Raw genomic sequence first — 14,742 nt, 5'->3', positions numbered from 1 at the left:
TAAGTACATATAAACTTTGAAATTTCATCAAAAACTACCGGAAGAGTACAACAAAAACAAACTATTGAATAACACCGTTCAATTGAATGTCCAAAAATCGAATCGGTGCACAACTGTCGAGAATTGAATAGGCAAGAGTATGCAAAAAAGGGAAAAATGAGAGAGAAAAAGAGAAATGGAGGTAGGAAACAGTTTCTTTCTCTAGTTGCTGCTGCTTTACTTACGTAAAAAAGGAGGTATGGTACTATTGGTTGTCCGGAAATGTGTATATTCATGGTCATACATACAGGTCAAAAGCTTAGTTTTTTATATGACTCTGGGAAAAGAGAAGAAAACTTTCACAAGGTTAGATCCTAGAATGTTATCAAACTTGAGGTTATTTGATAATCGTCTGGAAAAATCATAAAACAGTAAAGAAGATTATAGGTTATGAAGAGCACACTATGTTTTGAGACGGAATTCACAATTTACTGTATTTTTTTCAGATTTAAAATATTGTGCCAGATTTTGAAATATTGAGTAAAAATTAGTCGCTATCAAAAAGTTTTTTTTGAAAAAAATTTAAATATACTCTACTTTGACAATATATATCTCGGTTGGTTATAGTTTTATCAAAAAATGTTTTACAATGGAAATGTAGAGAATTACTTTGCACATTTTTTCTTAGTTGAAAATATTTTTGTGAAGTCAAAGATAATCGATATATAAATTGTTAAAGTAGATACTATTTAATCTCAACGGTTAAAATCAATTCAATAAGCTATTAGGAAAAAAACGATAAATCAAAGAATGCAATATTTGGTCAAAATGGCAACATCATTAAGCGGTGAGAAAGAATATCCGGTCGAATCTAAGCAATCAGCCAAATGATAAGCCATATAGCGGCTGATAGGAGGGGGGCCTTTGTTTGGTTTTGCCGGGGGCAGAAACATTCGCCTCACACAAATATACACACACACACATTTTTGGATTTATGATAATCGAAAAGAATGGAAACAAAACGAGGGGATCTCGTGAGAGAAAGAATTCTTGAGAATTTTATGAAGAACTGGAATTTTTTATGGCTAACATCGGGCCAGCCGAGTGGAAAGAAGGAGGGGAATAGCTGGGAGGGAATATGAAAATATAATTATGTGTTGATGTTACAGGGGAATATAGTATTTATCAATAGACAAAGTCAGAGAAAAATGACAGTTAAAAATTGAAAAAAAAACTATCTGCAAAAGCTTATAAGTTGATAAACTTGAACATTTTAGCTAATGGTGAGTTATTAACCTTGAACTCATTTCAAAGCTTTCACGAATTTTAATAAGTTTATAAAAGTATCTAAAACGTTACTGAAATTTATTTGAGGTTGATTTTCAAGAAAAATCTTTTAAAAAACTGAAAAACAAACGGAGCTAAATTTTTATTAGGTTTCAAATAAGCAGCCTAAAATATCAAAAATACCAAGAATTTGGTTTGGTCAATCTGGGATTTGAATCCTCGGGAGATAAAAAATTCAGCACCGAAAAAATCCGCAAAACTTCCTTTTGATAGAACTTTGATAATTGGAAATAATCGAGTTTGTTAGTAGATTGTTAGGTAATTAAAGTTTAAAAAAATAGTTAATTTAGAAGAGGATTTTTGGTTCCAGACGGATACAGATTTCCAAATACTGGCTTTTCCAAAGTTTTTAAAAATTTCGCAGGAAGAAGGCTCACCTTTAGGAAATCCTGAACTATAGATACAGTCTGAATTAGTCACAAAACGTTAGGAAGCTTCAGGAAAAAAACAAATACTATTACAGTACTCGAATTTTAAAGGCGCAATAAAAACTCCGACATATGATACTGGATATCTGAAAGTCCGCAAAAATCACAAATTTGATGCTTCAGTTTTCTTATTGTAATTAGATACTTCTTATCATTGAGATCAAACTACACTCTTATCAGTTACAATCACAAAAAACTGAGAAAACGTCCTCTAGAAGAACTTCAAACCAAATTGGAAGAGATAAGAAACGCAGACGGCTAAACAATATATACAAAACAGTAAGATACATGGGAATATAGTTGATTTGATAATATTCGGAAAGAAAATCAAGAAGTAAATCGCGATCTTGGATATTTTCACAGCGGGAGACGCAGAAGGATAGTGATAAAAATATGTTTTATTATTTCTTTTTCTTTCTTCTATTTATCACTTCGGGAATATGGGAAAAGAAATAGAGAAAGATAGTGATAATAGGTAATTATTGTGAATATAATTGTAACCTGCAGTTTAAAATGATTGATTAGGGTTATTCAATAATTATTAGTGTGTTCCAATTACGGAATTGGAACACACTAATTGACCTGGAACATTGGAATCGAAAACTATATGAGAACTGGAAATTTGCAATTTCTCATGACAAAAAGGTGGTGCAAAAAATAAAAAGAATAAGCAGAGTTTTTCCAGTTTACCAGTCGTTTAGTTCAACTAGTTTTTCCATTTTTCAAATTGACTATATACAATTCGAACTTTCATTTTAATTTTTAAAGTATCCGAAATTTGTAAATATATTTTATCAAAATATCCGCGTCGGTTGCAATGGTTGCCTGAAAAAAACCTAATTTCAATCCTTTATTACAGACTCGGTCTACCATAACGTTTTCATCTATTCAAATTAGGTACTGTTCATTTCGTTGTTATCCTAAATATTTGTTTCATTTTTTTCCAATGTCATTCGAACTGGTCAGTGAATTGAAACAGGTGTTCTTATATCGATTTCTGATTTCCCATAGTTGGTGTGGATAAAATGCTCGAATGGCCATTGAATTTCTTAAATTCTTTTCTATTTTGTGGCTTGCAACTTGATAATTTCGATTTTATAATGTCTTTTTGAATGTGATTAGTTAAATATGCATCTCTCGAAGATCTACAATATCCTAGAAGTTTCATTCAAATCGAACGAATTGCTGCGTATGCAAGCGCGCTCTACTGTCACATCGCCGCAACCAATTTTCAAACGCTTTTGCCATTCTTCATTTTCGCATAAGTTTTCGTAATTTCAGCTTTTCTTTGTGGCCTAAAATCAAAATGAGTGATTCAACTCAAATGGAGGCCAATGCTGCTATTAATGAAATTAAAAAACGAACGAGAAAGCTAGACCAATCGCTGCAAATGAGGGTAATTCGCACTTTGACGAAAAAACCATTCAAATGCTTTTTATTTTAGTTTTGCGCTGATCAGTTTTTCATCGGCAATCATTGCACCAAACTGGCATCCGGAAAGTCAATAATTATCTCGCAGAATTCCAAGGTTAGTTCGAGAATTAATTTGTTACTTATATTTTATATTGTCATTTTCAGAATCGGATATGCCTTCGCTTTTTCATGGCAGCGGATCCTTTGGTGGGCTACACTGGACGAGATTTTGGAATCGCTTTCAATCAGATAGACCACATTTCGGTAATTTATCGAGTTTAATTTTCGAAAAGCTTTAACTAATAATTTCAGCTGAAAGATGAGCAACAAGAGAATCCCGCTGTACTCATTTGCACTTTGAACCTCTCAAGCTACACAAAAATGTGTAAGCTCCAAACCGGCTTGAAGGATGTCGTCGAGAAACCATTTCTGTATAACAAATCTCTTGCACGGAATTTGACATTCATACTTAAACCGTGGAACGATGACCCTGACACGTTTGTGAAGATCTCATACAATGATGAACACCGAGAGTATGTGCACAGCTATGATTACGATGTGGCCAAGTCCTTAATGTTCAAAGAGGTGAGGATTGAATTCATACGATGATATTTTAAAGTTTTGCAAGTTTTCAGGTCCAAGCCGTTTGGGAACAATCACTCAAAGAGCAGCTACAACGTCGTCACCAAACCGGTCGAGTTTATTTGACAAGTCAACTCAGTGAAATGACTCCTCGAGAATGGGTTCAGTTTCTTGCTGATCAGAAGCTATCTAAAATTGTGTGTCACAACGGTTCTATTCAATATGCGAGAGTAGAAGACAATCCACATGGACGAAAACATACAGCAGTTGCCACAAACGGTTGGCTGAAAATATTTGAATCCAAGATTAATTTGATCTCATTTCAGGCTTCGACCACCGAGGAACCAGAGTATTGAATTCATTTGGCAAAGCACATGCATCTCTTGCTACTCAAGAAAAATCATATGCAAAGAAGAGGTAAGTTGAAAGAAAATCGTATCCAGAAATTGTAGTTCTTTTTTTTTCAGGAAACTCACGGAACAATCTCTCAAGGTAAGAAACAACTATTTTTCGACACCTAAAATACCCAAGCCACGGACACAGTGTTTATAACGCCCTTTATGTTCCACCACTATCTGAACTCACATTTAATTTATATTTTCTTTACTCGTTGTATTGTCATATTTTAAGTCTAAAACTCAGTGAGTTATTCTAGCTTATTTATCGAAATGATCGGAGTGTTTGGCTAGAAGGAAGTTGTGCGAAGAACTTGAAGATGCCAAAGATCAATTCGGAGCCAAATATGGGAGAATTCATGGGATGGCCAGATATGGATAACGCAATGGTATGTCAAAGGTCTCGGCGTCCTGTGACTGCAATTTGAATGAATTGTAGACCCACCCGACGTCAAATTTCGAGAATGAAGATGTGATGAAAAGTACAAAGCAACCGAACGATTTCGTCAGTTTTGAACAACTGCAAGCTCCTCCACCAGTTCTCCAACGACAAAATGGAGCTATTTATTCTACTCAATCCGTCGCTTTTACACACATTTCCGGAAATGATGGTGTTGAGGATCTCACTGAAAAAATAAGTCATTTGGGAGAAGAAGCGTACAACATTGATATGGCAAATGCTCTTCATGCCTTCAGTGACAACTGGCATTATGAAATTCATCCTAACACTGGTAGTTAGATGATCGGCACTGATTTCAAATCATTAAAATTGATTTTCAGTGCACAACGCCTCTTTCGAACAATTGCACATCGGAGATGGGAATTCGAGCATCGGAACCATCGGATTCAACCCATTAGAGCCCTATCCTCAAAGTTCATTCCCACAAAGCAATAATTGGCAACAGGTTTGGTTTGCTCTTGCTCACCGAAATCAACCTATACTAACAAAAATACTCCATTTTCCCCATTTTTCTTTCTGTTCCCTTGTTCATCTAAAAAATTTAAAACACTGTGCTCCGAGGCTCTTTTCTAGGGTATTTTCAAATATTATTAAATTTTCAGGCTCATGGTGACTTCACGTTTCCCCAAGTGTCGTTTCCAAATACACAACAGGGCTCATGTTTGCCGGTAGGCATCGTGGATAAACCTCTTTTGATTTAATTTTTTTTTTCAGAGTACTCCGACTGCAGCGCTGCCTCCAACTCGACCAGTTGTTGAGAAAATACCTCCAGATACGCAACTTTTCACGTTCCCACCTTCTGGCTCTTGCACAACGGGAATGGATCCTGTAGTGTGTAAGTTTAATATTACTCGGATTTTTGTTGAATTCAAACAGTTATGCCCCTTTAAAAAAATATTGTAGCTTCAAGACTTTTCTGGATTTTCATCAATTTTTTTCATTTTTTTCATTTTTGAAAAACACCAAGAAATAATAATATAAACTTTATTTAAAGGCGCATACCTATTTGCATTTAACAAAACTTTATTGTGGTGAGACCAAGCAAAGTACTGTCTGCGCAAAATAGGTTACTGTAACTGTTCCCTCATAGAATCCATGAATTTCAGTGCTCGTCAAGGATATCAAAACACTGGATCGCAAAGAATTCCTGAATGACAGCGTCATGGCATTTATGCTGAATTATATTGCATTTATGCTTTCGTCCGAGCTGTAAGTTTCATTAAACATCATTGGATTTTAAAAATTATAATTTAATTACAGAATGAAATCCGTGCATATGTGCAACACGTTCTTATTCGTCAATCTGACTCGCCTACTTCCACCATTGTGCTTCTCCAAAAGACGACCAATCGAACCAGAACACATAAAAATCGTGAAAGACAATTGCCCTCGAGTTCTCCGTTGGACACGAAAATTCGATGTTCTTGCCAAAGATTATATTATCATTCCGATCAACGAAGATCTTCACTGGCTCGTCATCGCTGTTATCAATCCATCGGGTGCAATTGTCGATATGTCGAATGAGGAAGCTTCCAGAGCTGCTCCGAAGTGTTATATTGTATTCTTCGATCCGTTGAGTGGTCTCGATCCAAGCAAGAAGAATCATATGTGTCACTGCATCAAGATTTATTTGGCTCAATTGTATGAAAACACTAAGGCTCCTGGAATGAAATTTGCGTCGAAGAATCCAACGATTTACGATGAGGAGAGAGTTGTCGTGACTCGTGCTGAAAACACTCCAATCCAAGACAACTTTTATGATTGTGGACTTTATGTATTGCATTTCATTGAAGGGCTCTTCTGTTATCCGAACCGTCCGGTCAATGTGAACGTAAGTAAATCTTCATGAAACATCACAATAAATAAACACTTTTAATTCAGGATTTTCCAAACTTTGACTGGTCAAAGTTCTTCCCGGAGGCCAATAAAATGTGTGACTTGATGCGAGACAAAGTTTACAATTTGATTCTTCAACAAGCGGATAAACCTGCGAGAAGCCGTCTCGCCAAGTTCGAAAGGGAGAACAAATGTGGATTGTCGCGTGAAGGAGCTCTTAGGAAAGCACGTCGTCATAGTGCAGTGAATGAACGTCGTACGAAACGGCACAGAGACTATTATGCACGTCACTATTCCTTGAGCCCGCCACACCGAAATGTGATGAACGATGATCCGACGTTCATGAATCCACGTGGATTGGCGGAAATGCCAATAACTCGACTTGTTCGTCGCCTCAGAATTCCGGAGGATAACTTCCCAATCGCTTACTAGGCATTTTGATCAAAAATTTGTCTCCCCTCTCAAAAATTGCCGGTATTTTCTTCTCTTAGTTAATTTATTTTTTAAAGATTTTATTATCCTCCCATTTTTACGCTCTCTCCTTATTTCTGCGTTCTCCGTCATAAAGTGACAATTGTTATTTTTTCTTTATAACTTGATCACTCAATTTAATATTTTCAGTTGATCTCCACTCTTTTTTCCTCCTTTTATTAAAATTTCAATATTCTGTTCCATCAATTTTCCTTTTGTACACCCATTTCACATCTCCGCAACGGTTTCTAAATTTTCTATTTGACTTCAGATTGTTTTCTTACCGTGTATGCGTTTTTCCGTCGATAAATTCGCGTTTTTAATTAATTTTTTTCATGTTCTGTCTGAAGAAAATGGTCGATTTCCATAGGTTCTCTTCAGCAACCCTGGCACGCTATTAGTCTCCGCCCACTTTTCCCTGCCGCAGTTTCCTATTTGTAAGCAAAATGTCCGCCAAACGATTGAAACGCTCATTTCACTTCATTGTTTCTCTGTTTTATTAAATTTCCAGACATTCTCACACTCTCTTTCAATTTCAGATATATCTCTTCGTCTTAAAGACCAGAAAAACACTCAAAAATGTCGATTATGAGCTACACTGGTGGAACCGTCGTCGCCATGGCTGGAGACGAGTAAGTTTTAAATTTCATGGTTGAAATATTATTTTATTCTTATCTTTTCAGATGTGTGTGCATTGCTTCGGATCTTCGTATTGGAGAGCAGATGACAACAATTGCAACTGATCAGAAGAAAGTGCATAAGGTGACAGACAAGGTCTACGTAGGACTTGCTGGATTCCAATCCGATGCTCGCACAGTCTTGGAGAAAATTATGTTCCGCAAGAATTTGTATGAGCTCCGTGAGAATCGCAACATCAAGCCACAAGTGTTGTCCGAGATGATCTCGAATCTGGCTTATCAGCACCGCTTTGGCAGTTATTTCACCGAGCCACTCGTTGCTGGTTTGGACGACACCAACAAGCCATATATCTGCTGCATGGACACTATCGGATGTGTATCTGCTCCACGCGATTTCGTTGCTGTCGGAACGGGACAAGAGTACTTGCTTGGAGTTTGTGAAAGTGAGTTTTTTGAATTTTGTTTAACGTTCAATTTAAATACTTTTTACAGACTTCTGGCGCGAGAACATGAAGCCGGATGAGCTCTTCGAGGCTACTGCTCAGTCGATTCTTTCTTGCTTGGAGCGTGATGCTGCATCAGGTTGGGGAGCAGTCGTGTACACAATCACTAAGGATAAGGTTAACGTCTCAACTATCAAGGCTCGTATGGATTGAGAAATTTTCCCCGTTCCCAACATTAAGTGTATACAATTTAATCTAATTTATTTGTTTCTCTTTTCCCTGTCTCATCCCCACACCCCAGACCGACCGGTTACCGTATTTTTCAACTTTTAAATTCTTTTGTGTTGGTTCTTCAATATCGAGAATACATTTATCACCCATTATGACTTGTAAATGTTTTATCTTTAGTCTCCCGAAGTTTATGGCAACAATTCTACGAACAAAAAAAATACTACACAGATCCTAAGAATTAGAAAAATTTCACAATTAAATCATGCTTATAGACATCTGGATTCAGCAGGGTCAATGCTTGATGCAACATTACACCAGAAAGCCCCCAAACTCGCTGGGTGGAATGAAGATACTCGTTCGGAGCATTGTGATGGACCTGAAAAACTTAACATTTTTTCGGAAATTATTTAAAAAATAAACCTTGAACTCCGTGGAATCGAACGAAGGCAGTGTGTACTTCATTCTCTTGCTTTGGAATTTAGTTAGTCCGGCTTTTTTGATAAGTTCATCAATTGGAATCGTGAAAACAGCTTGTACTTCATCAGAGTTGACCACCAGATTCTCGAGAACTCGCTCATCGGAAATGTATCCAACAATCGGAGTAACATTGAAATCCGCTTGCCGTCTTATCACACTTTTCAAATGACCCCAGATTTCCACACTTTCAGCGTTAACCCCGATTTCTTCAAACGTTTCACGGAGAGCAGTTTCAGTTGTAGTTTCTCCTGGATCCATTCGACCACCTGGAAAACATACTTCACCACGATGCGATCTGAGATGAATCGATCGTTTCGTTAGAAGCACAGAATCACGACCGTCAACAGTCACAAGCGGAATCAGAACAGACATTGCCGAATTCGCGTCGGAATCCGAGACTAGGCGAGGATGTTTCGATGCGGGAATAGATGAAAGATTCTGAAAATGAGCATTCTTGGTCTCTAGTTGGCTAAATGATTGCAGTATTAAATACCTTCAGAAATTGTTCTTTGGCATCCTTCCCGAAGAATCTTCTACTACAAACATTGATCAGACTCCTCTGAGCACTGAGTCCATATCTCATTTGGTTCTGAATCAAATACGAAATGTTTTATAATAAAAGTTGAGAACGTGAGGTACTAATAGGCAAGGCCTTTCTTAATATGCAAAACAAATGGAAAACATCTTTTGTAAAAACTTCTTCATCAAAAAATATAAAATAAATCTGTGAACACATAAAGGGTTCAAGGAGTCAGAAGAACAGAAGAAATTTATATGAATAGAATGTGTACAGTTTTTGGAAGGAAACGCCAAAAACTGTAGATTGTGGGCGGGAGAGGCGGGGGTTGCACAATTTACAGACACTTCTCGGTGTTCGAAAACAACGCGAGATTCTCAAAATTAATCAATTAAACTGAATGATTAGAAACTAGAATGACATAGAATTGAACTTTTTGGAGGAGCAAGGATTGGGTATCACAGCCTGGAGCTCACCGCTTTCCTGTCATAGATATCAGTCTGAAAGCAGGTTACAATAAATAAATAAGGAATTAAATGGGGGAACTGTCAAATGGTAGAAGAAAGAAAATTTGCGGATCCCGTGCCGTATACCCGAAAAGAAAACAGAAAAGTGGGGAGCACATTACTGTACACGAAAGAGAGAAAAAAGGACAAATGAGGGTAAAGCACACTATACACATGATGATGGTGGATGTTGACAGAAAATACAGAAGAACAAAGGGATGTAGAGATGATTAGGCATTTGGAGGAGCATTCAGTGCGCTGTTTATGTTTATGAACATCCAGGCGATGAAGACGAGGAATCCAAGGACGAGAATGCTGAAAAAAAAACAAAGGAATAAAAATAGATTAAAAATAAAATTGTGGTTAATGTCATAGTGGTAAAAGCTGTTATCAGTCACATAAGGGTGCAAGCGTAAAGCGTATTAGAAAGTTAACATTAAAACAAAGTGCTCCTACTCACCTAGCCATCGCCGTCGGCAATTCTCGACGGGTCTCGGAAGCAAGTGATCTAAAAATTAGTGGTGTGAGGGTGTTATTGAGGGCGCAATGGAAACAAAAAAACTGGGTGAGCACAAAGGACACTAAAACTCAGATTCGTGCAAACAAAAGACGTGCACATTTACCTTGTATGGAACATAGAGAGATAGTGGGAATATCACGAAAATCTGAAACCGTAGAAAAATAAAATGATAAGAAACCGCAAGGAGGGAGAGAAAATTAATATTTCTAGATTTCTCTTTTAAAAATAATGAAAACTATTACCTCCATGGAAGTGCTCCACTCATTTTCTGTGTATCCAACAGAGTCTGCGGCTCTTCGGATCCAGCGTGTGCTCTCATGCTCATCACTTCGTCGATAGATCGATTCAAAACCTGAAACAATGTTTTCTTTCCGATTTTCAATTTGTTGGGGCACCTGTTGATGCGAGGCACTCGTTAAAAGCCGATTCTCTTGTTCGAATCCTTGGGTTACTGTATTGAGCTCAATCTCCAATTTTTCAACTTTCTGGCGAAGCTTCTCATTTTCTTCTTTCATTTCTTTGAAAGCTTGAACAGAAGTCATACTGTCTTCACTCACTGGACGAGAATTGTATTCCTGAAAATACAAATATTTAATGAATGTGCCTATTTCCATGTATCACATACCAGTTCATCAATCACTGCTTTAGCTTTTTGCAGAGCAGTCGCGTTGACCTCCAATTCAGCAGTTCGTTTTTTGAGTATCTCATCAACTTGAGCCTGGTTAGTCTCCGCACGCATTTTAGCTTCTCTCATCTGTTGAGCTTCAACTTCTGCTTTCTCCAGCTGAATTTTTAAACCAACAACGTCGCCGCTAGCGTGTTCCTGGTTCTTGAGAAGATTCTCTTGAAGATCTTCAATCTGCTGCTGGAGCTCTTCAATTTGCTTGGTGGCGAATAGTTTCTCCTCTTCCAAAACGCCATTTTTACTTTTCAGCGTGATAAGCTCCCCTTTCAGCGGCTCCAACGATTCCAGCTCTTGAATACGCTCCGTTAGTCGTTTGTTCTCAATTTCCAATGGCAACGTGTTCTTCTCACTGAAAGGTCTAGGCGGCATATAGAATCGGTGGAAAGTTCGTTTTTAACTTACTCAAACGACAGATTTCCTGCTTCAAACATAGACTCATGAAGCGATCGTGGAGTGACAGCTTCTTCTAAAAATCAGAAATAATTAAGGATATTGAATGTTTATAAACTAACTGAAAATAAGTTGGTTTTCCAGCCGGTTCCGCTCTTCAATCAATTCGTCTTTTCGATCTTCCAACTCTTTGACTTTCTCCTTATGCTGAATCAATTGGATCTCTAACTGCTCAACACATCGTTTCTTTGAATCCAGAGAAGCTTTTAACTCAGTGTTAAGAGCAGTCAAACCGCCAACTTGTGTCCGCAACTGAGCAATCCCATTTTTGTTAGCATCTTCCAACGTTGCACTTTTGACATGATGATCGAGCCGCGATTTCAATGCTTTGTTTTGGGAAAGCAACTCCTTGATTTCCTTATCTTGTTGCTTGGAGAGTTCCGCTTCTTTTTGATATTGATTGGCTACAGTTTTCCATTCATCTAAATCGGATTGAGCAGCATCCAGCACTGTTTGTAGTCTCTGTCTCTCTTTGTCCGATCTACGAAGCACATCATTCTCGTTGGTAAGTTCAAAAACGATCCCTTTAAACTGATCCACAGCAGCATCCAACTCGAGATTCTTTTCTTCCAACTCTCGACGTTTCTGCCGGAGTTCCTCATTTTGCTTCTCCAAGATGCTGATATCACCTGATTCAGAATTTGATGACATATCGTGTTGTGCAGTTTCAAAGGATTTAGTCAGCCGTTCAATTTCTTTCCTCTGATTCTCTGTTTCAGTCCGTAAACGTTCAATTTCCAGCTCTGCGTCAACGAGAATTTGATCAGCATTACTCCTCCGCTCACTAGAACCATTTCCATTCAATTTTCCAGACGATTCTGACAGTGAATTGAGTTCGCTCTGCGATCCGTGAAGCTCCGATATTTCATGAAAGCACGGATTTTCTGGCATTTCATCTATCACAGTGGTGACCATCTTAGCCACATTTGACATCATTGATTTGTGTGTCGAAGTAAGAGCTTTAGAATAATCCACAAATCTCTTTGCATTCTTTCCTATGTGAGCAAGCGTAACAACTGCCATTCCCAGATTAACCATAGCGGGTAAATCTGATTCGTAGATTCCATCGATACGTTCATGAATATCCGTCCAACGGGAACTGACGACCGTCCGATTGATGTGATTCACGTAATCAAACATTTTTCGCCAGAGTTTTCTAGTACAACTTCGGAACACCATAATATTTGTGGTCCTGTTCTCGGGCATTGTTTCAAGCCAGCCGTCGGTGAAGAAATTTTTGTCTCTGTAATAAAATCAGCGTAAATTTTTAACAGAAACAATGAGAACTCTTACACGTTATGGAGTACTTCTGAAAATGCACGACCATTGCAGAGAAGTTGTGGATCGTTCAGAGGTAGTTTAGTGGCATCTAGTCCTTCCATCTGAAATATTAATCAAGATTGCTCCAGAAATTGACACGAAATGTTTACCCAAACTGCCATATCAGCCAAGTCCGCCTGCAAGTCTTCCAACGATCGTTCTTCTTTAAATGGTTTGCTTGTGCCAACTTCTCGTCCGTCTATGGAATCTTCGTACTTGCTATTTCCGTTGTCTGACGACTCAGATTCTTTGTTTGTCAGGTCTAACATGATTTTGTTCTGAAAAAAAAGAAATTGATAGATTTTCCGAATAACACAGACAAAAAAGAAGAGAAAACAAAATATTTACAAAAATGTTGTTTTCTACTCTCAAAATTTATCAATCGATCCTTGGACTTTTTTGTTCCGCAGAGGCTGGTAGAGTTTACAAGCGTACGACATGGTTCAACTTATGATTAAAGCTTTATAAATGGAACATACGATGAGTATTTCGATGCAAAAAGAATCAGCAAAAAAGCTCACAGCCCCGTCCTTCTCTGCCGAAAAACGCCTTTTAAGGATCGATTGCTAAATTTTGGCGGTAAATAGTATTTATTTTTTTCATAGTTTGGTAGATCAAATAATTCTAGATCATTTTAGTTTTGAATTAGGGCGCCAATTTTTGAAATCTAAGATTTCTGAATAGAAAAAAACTAGTCGTCTCTGCACGATTGCATCGATGAAGGTCTGGATTTTTCTACTTCTCGTCGGAGTTATTAACAAAGTGAGCACGGACAACAAGAATGATGTTATCGAAAAGGTCGGATGCGGACTCCACTCGACAAATGTTGAGCTTGCACAGACACGATCCGCACAGGAGCCAGCAGATTATGTGGTTAGCTTATTTCAGAAATAAAATTAAAACTAATCGAATAACTTCAGACTTTGGATCACCGACTTATTGGTGGATCGGAAAGCAGCCCACACTCTTGGCCATGGACTGTTCAACTTCTTTCACGCCTTGGCCATCATCGTTGCGGCGGATCGCTAATCGATCCCAATTTTGTGCTCACCGCAGCCCACTGTTTTGCCAAAGAGTCAGTGAACAGCCGTCCAGCCAATCTATTTATTGATTTTTACAGCCGCCGTCCAACGTCTTATTCGGTACGAGTGGGAGGACATCGTTCAGGTTCTGGAAGTCCACACCGTGTGACAGCTGTATCGATTCATCCATGGTATAACATTGGATTTCCAAGTTCCTATGACTTCGCGATTATGAGGTGATTTCAAATTTCCAAGTTTCTATTGGAAATTTAAAATTTCAGAATTCATCCGCCAGTCAATACTTCAACTACAGCTCGCCCGATATGTTTGCCAAGCCTTCCAGCCGTCGAAAATCGGCTTTGTGTGGTTACCGGCTGGGGATCAACAATCGAAGGAAGCTCATTATCGGCACCGACTTTGCGTGAAATCCATGTTCCACTTCTATCAACGTTGTTCTGTAGCAGTCTTCCCAACTACATTGGCCGAATTCATCTCCCGTCTATGCTATGCGCTGGTTATAGTTATGGAAAAATAGACTCATGCCAGGTAACAGCTGAAATTTCTGCATTTGTGAAGCTTACCGAGTATATATTTGATTCGAGAAGCGTCGAGTTGGTTAGATCATCATAATTTTGAATAATGTGAATTTAAATGCTATTTTACACTTTTTCAAATGTGGAAACGTGAATGATAAAAATTGAAATGCGTTTAAAATTTATATTTTTACAGGGAGATAGTGGCGGCCCTCTTATGTGCGCTCGCGACGGTCATTGGGAGCTGACAGGTGTTGTGAGTTGGGGAATTGGTTGTGCTCGTCCCGGAATGCCTGGAGTTTATGGAAATGTGCATTCGGCATCCACGTGGATCAACCTCGAAATGAACAGACTTCGAATCTAATTCTCTACCGTTTTTTTTCTATAAGTTTAGAATATTTTCTGTACATATTTGGTTTTTTTTTTCATACTTACCCGTAAATTTATGTGAATGAAATGTTTACCGTCTTTGATTAGGATTTTAAATTT

The 14,742-nt window shown here is 38.0% G+C and overlaps 5 protein-coding genes and 1 non-coding gene across 11 annotated transcripts; 3 read left to right on the top strand and 3 right to left on the bottom strand.

Moving 5' to 3' along the window:
• Positions 1-1,837: 1,837 nt before the first annotated feature.
• On the bottom strand, positions 1,838-1,987 carry T27F7.8. Its single transcript, NR_051020.1, has one exon. It is a non-coding gene; the product is annotated as an Unclassified non-coding RNA T27F7.8 (non-coding RNA).
• Positions 1,988-3,001: 1,014 nt separating this feature from the next.
• Positions 3,002-7,428, top strand: ulp-2 (the record flags this gene model as incomplete). Of its 3 annotated transcripts, NM_062513.6 has the most annotated exons (15): positions 3,036-3,150; positions 3,199-3,282; positions 3,333-3,431; positions 3,480-3,752; positions 3,803-4,028; positions 4,076-4,166; positions 4,217-4,241; positions 4,405-4,533; positions 4,584-4,875; positions 4,925-5,049; positions 5,207-5,272; positions 5,319-5,439; positions 5,711-5,813; positions 5,865-6,435; positions 6,486-7,232. In NM_062513.6, the coding sequence occupies 15 exons, from the start codon at positions 3,061-3,063 to the stop codon at positions 6,870-6,872; spliced, it is 2,682 nt and encodes an 893-aa protein (NP_494914.1). The 3 variants fall into 3 exon arrangements, with proteins under 3 accessions (NP_001305240.1, NP_494914.1, NP_001305241.1); NM_001318311.3 differs by lacking the exons at positions 4,405-4,533; positions 4,584-4,875; positions 4,925-5,049 and having other exon boundaries at positions 3,002-3,150; positions 6,486-7,428; NM_001318312.3 differs by lacking the exons at positions 3,036-3,150; positions 3,199-3,282; positions 3,333-3,431; ... (7 more) ...; positions 5,207-5,272; positions 5,319-5,439 and having other exon boundaries at positions 5,767-5,813; positions 6,486-6,872.
• A 22-nt stretch (positions 7,429-7,450) lies between these two features.
• On the top strand, positions 7,451-8,398 carry pbs-3 (Proteasome subunit beta type-3). The gene is made up of 3 exons (NM_062512.4): positions 7,451-7,543; positions 7,595-7,992; positions 8,042-8,398. Exons 1-3 carry the CDS (start codon positions 7,491-7,493, stop codon positions 8,203-8,205), a joined length of 615 nt encoding a protein of 204 aa, NP_494913.1. The 5' UTR covers positions 7,451-7,490; the 3' UTR covers positions 8,206-8,398.
• Positions 8,375-9,289, bottom strand: ndx-3 (Nudix hydrolase 3). Its single transcript, NM_001393058.1, has 3 exons — positions 9,194-9,289; positions 8,644-9,138; positions 8,375-8,599 (listed from the first exon to the last, which is right to left on the bottom strand). The coding sequence occupies exons 1-3, from the start codon at positions 9,281-9,283 to the stop codon at positions 8,462-8,464; spliced, it is 723 nt and encodes a 240-aa protein (NP_001380056.1). The 5' UTR covers positions 9,284-9,289; the 3' UTR covers positions 8,375-8,461.
• A 97-nt stretch (positions 9,290-9,386) lies between these two features.
• Positions 9,387-12,978, bottom strand: zyg-12 (Zygote defective protein 12). 4 transcript variants are annotated; one of them, NM_001373710.3, is made up of 9 exons: positions 12,809-12,976; positions 12,672-12,760; positions 11,441-12,621; positions 11,331-11,394; positions 10,869-11,286; positions 10,639-10,818; positions 10,486-10,595; positions 10,347-10,388; positions 9,387-10,038 (listed from the first exon to the last, which is right to left on the bottom strand). In NM_001373710.3, the coding sequence occupies exons 1-8, from the start codon at positions 12,965-12,967 to the stop codon at positions 10,379-10,381; spliced, it is 2,211 nt and encodes a 736-aa protein (NP_001360114.1). In that variant the 5' UTR covers positions 12,968-12,976; the 3' UTR covers positions 9,387-10,038; positions 10,347-10,378. The 4 variants fall into 4 exon arrangements, with proteins under 4 accessions (NP_001360114.1, NP_001293519.1, NP_001293520.1 ...); NM_001306590.3 differs by lacking the exon at positions 10,347-10,388 and adding an exon at positions 10,184-10,231 and having other exon boundaries at positions 9,390-10,038; positions 12,809-12,978; NM_001306592.3 differs by having other exon boundaries at positions 9,393-10,038; positions 10,869-11,277; positions 12,809-12,978.
• Positions 12,979-13,350: 372 nt separating this feature from the next.
• Positions 13,351-14,724, top strand: try-1 (Peptidase S1 domain-containing protein). Its single transcript, NM_062509.8, has 5 exons — positions 13,351-13,571; positions 13,619-13,773; positions 13,819-13,956; positions 14,002-14,266; positions 14,450-14,724. The coding sequence occupies exons 1-5, from the start codon at positions 13,416-13,418 to the stop codon at positions 14,615-14,617; spliced, it is 882 nt and encodes a 293-aa protein (NP_494910.2). The 5' UTR covers positions 13,351-13,415; the 3' UTR covers positions 14,618-14,724.
• The last annotated feature ends 18 nt before the right edge of the window (positions 14,725-14,742 follow it).

Source organism: Caenorhabditis elegans, chromosome II, assembly GCF_000002985.6.
Source record: "Caenorhabditis elegans chromosome II".
NCBI classification, from domain to species: Eukaryota; Metazoa; Nematoda; class Chromadorea; order Rhabditida; family Rhabditidae; genus Caenorhabditis; species Caenorhabditis elegans.
The sequence above is the reverse complement of the archived record's forward strand: the minus strand, read 5'-3'. Positions and strand labels throughout refer to the sequence as shown.

Coding starts and splice junctions, on each gene's coding strand:
- pbs-3 (NM_062512.4), top strand. CDS start 7,491: ATGTCGATTATGAGCTACACTGGTGGAACCGTCGTCGCCATGGCTGGA. Junction 7,544..7,594: donor GTCGCCATGGCTGGAGACGA/GTAAGTTTTAAA, acceptor TTATCTTTTCAG/ATGTGTGTGCATTGCTTCGG. Junction 7,993..8,041: donor CTTGCTTGGAGTTTGTGAAA/GTGAGTTTTTTG, acceptor TACTTTTTACAG/ACTTCTGGCGCGAGAACATG.
- ndx-3 (NM_001393058.1), bottom strand. CDS start 9,283: ATGAGATATGGACTCAGTGCTCAGAGGAGTCTGATCAATGTTTGTAGT. Junction 9,139..9,193: donor CCAAAGAACAATTTCTGAAG/GTATTTAATACT, acceptor GCTCATTTTCAG/AATCTTTCATCTATTCCCGC. Junction 8,600..8,643: donor TCGATTCCACGGAGTTCAAG/GTTTATTTTTTA, acceptor TAAGTTTTTCAG/GTCCATCACAATGCTCCGAA.
- zyg-12 (NM_001306590.3), bottom strand. CDS start 12,967: ATGTTAGACCTGACAAACAAAGAATCTGAGTCGTCAGACAACGGAAAT. Junction 12,622..12,671: donor TCAGAAGTACTCCATAACGT/GTAAGAGTTCTC, acceptor ATTTTATTACAG/AGACAAAAATTTCTTCACCG. Junction 10,596..10,638: donor CGAGTGCCTCGCATCAACAG/GTGCCCCAACAA, acceptor ACATTGTTTCAG/GTTTTGAATCGATCTATCGA.
- try-1 (NM_062509.8), top strand. CDS start 13,416: ATGAAGGTCTGGATTTTTCTACTTCTCGTCGGAGTTATTAACAAAGTG. Junction 13,572..13,618: donor AGGAGCCAGCAGATTATGTG/GTTAGCTTATTT, acceptor GAATAACTTCAG/ACTTTGGATCACCGACTTAT. Junction 13,957..14,001: donor TATGACTTCGCGATTATGAG/GTGATTTCAAAT, acceptor TTAAAATTTCAG/AATTCATCCGCCAGTCAATA.